This window comes from Lycium barbarum, chromosome 12 (assembly GCF_019175385.1).
Source record: "Lycium barbarum isolate Lr01 chromosome 12, ASM1917538v2, whole genome shotgun sequence".
In the NCBI taxonomy this organism is placed as follows: domain Eukaryota; kingdom Viridiplantae; phylum Streptophyta; class Magnoliopsida; order Solanales; family Solanaceae; genus Lycium; species Lycium barbarum.
In genome coordinates, this window is record NC_083348.1 from 91,572,704 (window position 1) to 91,582,221 (window position 9,518).

The window sequence follows — 9,518 nt, forward strand, 5'->3', positions numbered from 1 at the left end:
TATTTTTCTTATACTTTTTATGTTATAAATAAAACAATATACTTGTTAATTTTAAAATTTCAATTGATTTTAATATCTCATTAATTAAAAATTGAAAAGACTAATAAATTATTAATAAATTCATAACTAGTTGTACCATACCGATAAAGAATTAAAATTTAAGGAACATATGTATTTAAATTAATTGAGAATTTAAATATTTCAAGTTTGACGTAAGAATTCTACAATTGTAGGTTGTTTCGTAAATTCCAGTCTCTTAGTGATAATATAACGCTTGAGTTGACGAATAATTTTCTCCAAACATTCAGGAAAAGGGGGTTCAATATCTTTTCCTTGAAGACTGTCGAAGAGCTTACAGCACTCTTTTATCTCGCCTCAAGTAGCAGTACGTTGAGGCTGTTCATCAACCTTTTAATTTTTTTTCCTTTATATGTTCGTACTTAAAATTTACTATGTGCATGACATTAATGATGATCACCATAAATATTTTAAGATTTTATTTTTATAAATAATATATTTCTTATAAAATCTTATTACACAATATTTAAGTATGACCATCATAGAGAGACAATTTTACAAAGAGTGTACTATTAGAATGAATGTCATTGTTGTTCTAAGTAGAATGTTGTTATAGAAAAGTAAAATATAAAAATCGATTTCGGAGAAAATTAGGTTGTTATAGTGAAATGTTGTTATAACGGATGTCAATTATAGAGAGGTCTGACTGCACATGTTATCCACAAAAGCTTCCAAATGGCCTGGCTTTTATAAATGGACAATATTTGTAAAATTAATATGCACATTTAAGTCAAGATTTTTATATATTTATTGGGAGTTTCTCCCTACATAAAAAAATATATAAAAATAACAAAAGAGAGACAAAATTACACCTACACAACTGTTTCTATAAATACATAGACGAAAAAATTGATTCCATAGACAAAAAACGTTAAGAATTCACATGTAATCATCTTCTTTAGATCAATATTTATTCTTGCAATTTACAACGACTTTAAAATAAATTATATAAATACGCCGTTTCTCAAAGTTAAAAAAAAAATCTTTAAATTAAACATACATGGGTCTTCTTCATGTATATAGAATTTTTAATATTACTTTATTCTCTCTCCTTCCATGTTGCTTTATATTTATCAATTTTCACGCGATGCATATTTTTGATAGTCTTCCTACCTCCCAAGGTAGGGGTAAGGTATGCATACACTCTACCGTCTTCAAAACCCACCATGTGGGAATATATTGGGCATGCTGTTGTTGTTGTCGTCTAAAAACTTAAACTTAACAAACACCAAATGGAGGATATTTTTCAATCATTAAATTGCATTCCTTTTAAGCAATCAATTATAAATTTTGAAACTTAATTATTGGTTAGTAGACTTCCAACTATAAATTACTAATTCGAACCAAAGAAACTGTAAAATTACAACAATCATAAATCCATATAAAAATTAAACTTAAGAGGCATCATATTGGTACATAGGAAAAAAAAACATATAGAAGAAAATAATACAATACTCACATCATTACAACCTTAATCATTAGAAAAAAAGGGAAAAATATTGAATCAATATATAACTTTTCAAGCTCTTGTCGATATCCGCTCTCAAGAGCCTTCTGCTTCTTCAAGTCAAACAAAAGCATGATTATAATGGGTCGAGTCTCGTGAAACAAAAAATATGAATTTTATACTTCAAACCATAAGTTACTAATTAATTTGAACGAAACGAAATACAGACTTGCAACAATCATAAATTCATATAAAAATTGAACTTAGTGGGGATCATAGAGGTACATAGGAAAAGAATAAAGAAGAGAACAATACTATGCACACATCATTACGACCTTAATCATTAAAAAATAGAAGGAAAAATATGGAATAAATATATAATTTTCCAAGCTCTTGTCGATATCCACTCCCACGAGCCTATAACAATTCAAGAGCCTTCTGCTTCTTCAAGTCAAACAAAAACTTGAATGTAGTGGGTAGAGTCTCATAAAACAAAAAATATCAGTTTTATACTTCAAACTATATGTTACAAATTTGAACGGAACGAAATTACAGACTTACAACAATCATAAATTTATATAAAAATTGAACTTAGGAGGCATCATAGAGGTACATAGGAAAAACATAAATAAAGAATAAAATAATACTATATACACATCATTACTACCTTAATCATTAAAAAACATAGAAGGAAAAATATGGAATCAATATATAATTTTCCAAGCTCTTGTCGATATCCACTCCCACCAGCCTATCACAATTTAAGAGCCTTTTTCTTCTTCTTCTTCAAGTCAAACAAAAGGATAAATATAATACTACAATGAAAATGGAGAATAACCTTGGGTAGAGTCTCATGAAACAAAAAATATGAATTTATATAGATAAAAATGAAGGAATGCCATAAGATATCTTAAACTTTTAAATTAAATATTTAGGGTTTATGAATATGAAAACTTGAAGAACATGAGAGCTATGCATATTATTAAAATTAGAAATTTAATAGGTGAGTTATTGTCACGACCCAAATCTGACACTCAGGCCGTGACCGGGCACCTGACGAGCTTCTACCCATAAGGCGAACTCTCTAAGCAAATCATGCGAAAATTAACGAATAAGATGAATAATACGCAAAGTCTCATAATATAAAGAAAAGTGCGAAAGCGAAATACAAATACTGAGTCTTGCCCATAAACCCCATAAAAATGTCTAAGTCATGGAACTACTAGTCTGAATATAAAAGTACGAGACGTAGCTCGGAATACTACTAAGTCAACTAAAGAAGAAGAGGCCGACATGATCTAATGGTGGCTCACCTCCACTGAACTGGACTGAACAAAGCTGGAATGAATCAAGTATCGGCTACCTAGCCACCGTTAACCACACCTGCACACATACAACATCAACAAGTGTGAGTCTAAAAGACCCAGCAAGATCATCGACACTTTCAGCTTACCCCTAGGGCAAGTCTTTGAAATCCCTGATAATGCATAAAAGCAATTACACAGTACAAATATTAAATATATACAAACACTGAAGCTGAAGCTAAAATCATGAAGCACAACCAAGCAGAACATGAAATACTCTAACTCTGAATCTATGCTCACGGGACATAGTACGTATTTAGCCATGTCTTACCCCGTTTTTCCGGAGAGGGCATTATTTACCCCCATCTTACCCGGGCGAGTAATACATGAAATACACTGAATCTGAATGTATGCTCACGGGACATAGTACGTATTGGTCTATGTCTTACCCCGTCTTCCGGAGAGGGCATTATTTACCCCCATCTTACCCGGACGAGCAATAGACGCACTACACTGAATCTGAATCTATGCTCACGGGACATAGTACATATTTGTCTATGTCTTACCCCGTCATCCGGAGAGGGCATTATTTACCCCCATCTTACCCGAGTTACTTAAAATTCTAGCATCTATCTGTCACCGAACATCAATGGGACCTGTGGAAGTATGCCCCTCTGAAGATATGATAAGTGGAACATACATTCAATCAATACCACTTCTAAACTTTATATTTATATAAGTAGTATCTATTTAAGCAAAATTACGCTAAAGGACTCATACGGTCATTACTTTAGAAACTTGGAAATTATCCAATTTAGATCATGCTTGCCCACTCACACGAACTAAATGGTTTAAATGCATACATACAACACAAACCATATGTTTTTTATGAAAAACAAGTAAACTAAGAGTTTAAGCCTCACTTGCCTTGTAACCGGAACACAACCTCTCTTGAAATGCCAAATTCTCTTCAAACAATCTCCAATAGCCTCAATCTATCCAATAACATAAATAAATGGTCCAAATTATTCTAGGGAAACTAATCCTTTAATTTTAGGTTAGAACTAAATCTCAACATTCCATACCTTGATTTCATAATTCTTTTAAAAAGTGAAAATTGTATCTCAATACTAATTTGTCTCAGATTATAACACCTTTCTGTTAAGATTCAACTCTACCGAAACAATAATCAAAATGGGCAATGATGTTGCTACTGCGTACAAAAGTTCTGGAGGTACTACAGTTAAACATTACCTAACTATTTTCTTTTTTTACAGGATATAGTTGTAGTCTACCTAAATTGACTCATTGCTCAAGAAAAAAATAAATTTTGATTGAAATCCATACCTGGAATTAAAGAAACCAGTAGAAACTATGACGGTTTGCTCCACTTCGCACGACTGCAGTGCTTTCCTCTAAGTCAGTGAAATATAACTTACAGTTACAGATAACTAAGGCTTGAGTGAATATTATATAAAACGGGTGGGCCCATTACTAATGAATTCTCATGTTATTCACTCAAAGGCATCTATGGGCCACTTGTCACTCTCTTGAATAAATCCCAAAAGCCCATATTTAGTAATATGGAACAAAATAAAGATGGGCCCACTAGAACAATTGTCACCTTGCTAATAATCTACTTTAGAGCCCGTTTGGATTGGCTTACAGCTTAAAGCTGTTTGCAGCTTATAAGCTGAAAAAAAATAAGTTGGGGTAGTCCAACTTATTTTTTTTGGCTTATAAGCTGTTTTCAGCTTATAAGCTGCTTTAGATAAACTAAGTCAAATGGGTCCGATTATTTTTTTGAGCTTATTTTAAGCATAAAATGACTTTAAGCTGGCCAGCCAAACACTCAAAAAAGCTGAAAACAGCTTATAAGCCAACTTATAAGCCAATCCAAACGGGCTCTTACTGCTGTATCTATGCATTCATGCCTCTTCCTATAAAAAAAAATTATATATGTGTCAAATCTTAATCCCTACCAAAATTATATCCTAGCCTAGCCTATAATTTATATAACAAACTATACTGTACCTCTGTAAGTATTTACAAGGTATATGTCATTATGTGAACCATTAAACTAACTAAACTCTATAATTAATAAATTAACACACATAACCACTATAAGAATAATATCGAGTTGTTACAGTTATGGAGGTAAAGTTTTTGAAGTAAATAAAGGGTGAAAAGGACAAATAAGAAGGAGAAAGAAAATTGCAAATCGTATAGCATACTACGCGGGTCAGCTTAAAAGGAAACGGACTCAACCCTCTTTATTAGCTGGGCTTTATTTGGCACATAACACCGAGTAATATTACTATTTTTTTTTTCAGACTTCTTTTCCATATTACTCCATTGTATTAAATATATTGAAGTAGAAAAATATAGAAAAAAGATAAATATAAATGCTAGCCATAGAGAGGTGTCTCATTAACATGTCTATGCCTAACTTTATTATATATAGATAATATAAAGAATTCGCGGTGCCTGCTTGTAATACATAAAACTTGCTTTTCATGATGACTATGAAATAAATGGGAGACTCAATTTACTGGGAACTTGAAGGGACGACATCTTTAACTTTTCTTAAATAATTATAAACGAAATATTTCAAACATAACATGATAGTTGAATATGTACGAATGACATAGTAATAGAAAAATATTTAACATGAAATTGACTAGTAAAAATGAATTTCAATTTTAACAAAAAATACAAGTAATAAATGAAATAAGACTTATAGAATTTGAAGCTCTACGTGAGAAAATTTCATGTAACAAACAAGGTTTTGAGAATCAAAATAATAATAAAAAAAAAGGTAAGAAATTTTAATTTTATGTGCTATTTTTGCTTTGATTTTCAATTACTGCATTTTTTTTTTTTACTATGATTCATACTACAACTCATAGTTATTTTTGACATTTTACTACTATAAACCCATGCTTCGTCGTCAGTCCCTCAAAAAAAAAAAAAAAAGTGGGTCCCACACTAAAAACACCAAATAATATAAAAAAATAAGATGTGCCCCATACTAAAAACACCAAGAAATATTTTAAAAAAATAAAAGGAAAAAAAAGTGGACCCCACCATTAAACCCACGCTTCTACATAGTAGTAAAGTAATAGTAGTAAAATAAGATAGAATTTAATTACTTTTTCATTTTTTTCCTTACTCTAATAAATGTACAAAGAGATTAATGTCGTAGAAGAAAAAATTATTTTAAATGGCGATCAAATAATTAATAAGGTAAATTAGTCAAATTCTAATTCTAATTGACGTTTCCTTAAAAAATCATGCAAAATACAACATGACAAGTAAAATGAGCTAAACCAATAATATTTACCAAAAATTTAAAAATATTAGTTCTTCGTTTAAATAGAAAATCAAATTTCTACTTTGTTTCGTTTTAAACATGTAAAATTAATCTAATAATTTGAATTACAATTATCCAAATTAAAATTTGATAAAAAAAAATAATAATAATTGTTTAGGTCCAATCTACATATATTAACAATAGAATACTTTACACTTTTAAATTAATCGAATTAAAATTCAAAGTGTCAACTGATGCTTAAATATTACTATTGTTTTATCTCAAGAGAGAAAAATAGCTTCCTTTTAAACAAGTCTTCTCTTTTAAAAAGTTTTAATAAATTTTTGCCAATTTTATATTCGTAGCAAACATTAATATAATAAAATTTTGATACGGAGCATAAACTACAATATTATATTAATGATGTTTTGAACATAATATATATATATAATCAAATTTTTAAGGAATAAATTATCTTTATAGTAACATGGAGTAACATAAATAGAATAGAAAAAGGAGAAGTTAAAAAAAGCATCCTCCATAGATATCAGACGGTTCGATCCGGTAGACTAGTATCCCGCAACTTCAATTCTCCATCCCGCAATCTCTTTCTCCATCAGTAAGTTTCTTTCTTTATATTTTGCTCTCTCTCCCCTTTTATAAATATCCTCCAAAACCCTAATTAGAATAGTTTCTTTGTGTTAATTGGTAAAGTTTTCAACTTTTCTAATGCTTTCTTTATTACTGCATATGGAAATCCGAATTCTGCAGTGCCTTTTGATTTCTTTCAAGTTAATTTTACCTTCTTTTTTGCTGCTTCAAGGGTTTGTGGTTCCCCTTGATGTAATTGTCTGCGGATTTCTAACAAAGAAAAAAGCAAAATATTAGGCTAAGAGGTGGAATTTTTTCATTTAGGTTTGTGAGTTTCAGCACTTTGGGGAAAGTCAACATCTATGTATTTGTCAAATCCTTCTGTTTATTCAAGTTAACAATTTTGTCTCCTGATAATACTGAAACTAACAACTAATAATTTGAAATCAGTTAATTTTGAATATCTCGGAAATCTAAACCATCATCCAGATTCCAGACTGTCCCTTGAGTTAATTTTAGACAACTTGGTAACTAACTTTGTTTTTTATGGTTACCATTTTGAGATGGAGTTAAGACATGAGATCACTGTTTTGAGCTTTATGTTCAATTAAATACCAAAAACTCTACTTATTTTCATGATGACATACCCTCCCATTTGGTTGCTTTTATGTGTAGGCATTACGGGTAAGCAAGCGAGAAATTCTCTGTCCTTGATAGCTTGTCTTCTTTGGGAGTTGGAATCAGTGTAAGTTTGGTGGATTTTTGATGGCTTTGAAGTTTCTGAATAAGAAGGGATGGCACACGGGGAGTCTTCGGAACATTGAAAATGTATGGAAAGCAGAGCAGAAGCATGAGGCTGAACAGAAGAAGTTGGAGGAGCTCCGTAAGCAGATTGGGGAGGAGCGTGAGCGCAGTGAGTTTCGCCAACTCCAGGAACAAGCTGGCTTGGTTCCCAGGCAAGAGAGGCTGGAATTTCTTTATGATTCCGGATTAGCTGTTGGCAAGGGAAGTTCTAGTGGATTTGAATCTTTGTCCAAGCCGACGGAACCTGTAATACCTGCTGTAACAACTGCTGACTCCAGTTCGTCTGCCAAACCGCAAGCATCTACACCAGGAGCTCTGTTTGAGGACAAGCCACAATCTTCCAATGATGCTTGGAGGAAGCTCCATTCTGATCCCTTGCTTATGATTCGTCAGCGAGAGCAAGAAGCCCTTGCACGTGTGAAGAACAACCCTGTCCAGATGGCCATGATTCGCAAATCCGTTGAAACGATGAAGAATAAGGATAAGGTGCATGACGAGAAAGAGAAGGATGAACGCAGACATAAGCATCGAGACAAGAAATCAAAGCATCACCACTCGAAGTCTAAGCATTTGAGGAATTCTTCACCTAGACAAACCTCTGATCCAGATGAAGACTCGAGTGAAGATGATTCCAGGAGAAAGAAAGAGTCTCGCAAGGACAAAAAGTTTAATGAGCGGGAATTGTCTCTCTTACGAGATCCTGAAGGAGACAATAATATTGACAGAGAAAAAACTAAGAGTAGTCATGGTAATCCTGAAGCTGCGAAATATGAGAGGCAGACAAGATCTGATCAACCAAGGCATGAATCGCGTGATAAGTCTCGTGGGCAGACAAGATCGGATTTACCAAGACACGAATCGCGTGATCACTCTCGTGGGCAGACAAGATCGGATTTACCAAGGCACGAATCGCGTGATAACTCTCGTGAGCAGACAAGATCTTATCCACCAAGACCCGAATCACATCGTAACTCTCGTAAGCCTGTTAGGCTTTCTGAAGAAGAGAGAGCTGCCCGTCTAAGGGAGATGCAGAGAGATGCTGAGGTGCATGAGGAGCAAAGATGGAAAAGACTTAAGAAGGCAGAGGAAAAAGACGCTAAGGAAGCTGTACATGCTGGCTCTTCTGGTGGTAGGAATTTTCTGGACGCTGCTCAAAGAAGTGTTTATGGTGCTGGGAAGGGCGGAAGCTCCACAATTGAGGAAAGTGTTCGTCGCCGAACACATTATTCGCAGAGAGCAGCAGCTTCAGAAGGCAATGCTTTTCGGCGATAAAATGGTGGGACAAAATAAATGAAGTTCCTGCAGAGTTTTTCCATAATGAATCTCTGCATGTAAACCAAATGTATTTCTTTTTGTCATGCTTTTTATCTGTTATCATACTGAACGATAATTCTGGGATGAGGGTCAGTTTGAATATGCTAGTTCTCATCTTATCACAAATATACTTGGTGTAACAGAGATCGTGAAATTGTTCTGTGCAAAAATTTGTTTTTAAGGTGGCTGGCTAATTACTTGAGCTGTGAGTTTGTGCTGTTCGGTTTTGATCAGATTGATCTTGTACCTTGATATCACTGTTGGTACATTCAGCTGCAAGGAAGTCTGCACCAACCACTGGCAGAATCAGGATATCTCCGTTACTGTCTTGGAACTGTATTGCTTAGTGTTCGATTCCTCATTCATCTATCAGGAGTAAATAAAACCCAATAGTATAGTTTCTAATAATGTACTAACCTTCTGATCCTCAAGCTGAATTTTAGTGCCTGGACTGTGAAAGCCTTCAAGGTAAATCACTTATGTCAATAGTAGTCCTCCTTAACTTATTTGCTTAATCCCCTTCACCATTGTCATCCAGCTTCCCTTGATCTATTTTTAATAGTTGATGACAATAGTGAGTTCTTCAATTCCATATTTGTGTTTTGGTAGCTTTGAGGATACTCGCTAACTGTTTTGTGCTGTTCAAGGGTCTCAAGGAGGCCTTTAC

The 9,518-nt window shown here is 33.3% G+C and overlaps 1 protein-coding gene across 1 annotated transcript; it reads left to right on the plus strand.

Annotated features, from left to right (window-relative positions):
• The first annotated feature begins 6,623 nt into the window (after positions 1-6,623).
• On the plus strand, positions 6,624-9,053 carry LOC132621646 (uncharacterized). Its single transcript, XM_060335984.1, has 2 exons — positions 6,624-6,761; positions 7,409-9,053. Exon 2 carries the CDS (start codon positions 7,499-7,501, stop codon positions 8,807-8,809), a length of 1,311 nt encoding a protein of 436 aa, XP_060191967.1. The 5' UTR covers positions 6,624-6,761; positions 7,409-7,498; the 3' UTR covers positions 8,810-9,053.
• Positions 9,054-9,518: the final 465 nt, after the last annotated feature.

What these genes read in the sequence shown, in the direction of transcription:
- LOC132621646 (XM_060335984.1), top strand. Translation starts at nt 7,499, where the DNA reads ATGGCTTTGAAGTTTCTGAATAAGAAGGGATGGCACACGGGGAGTCTT.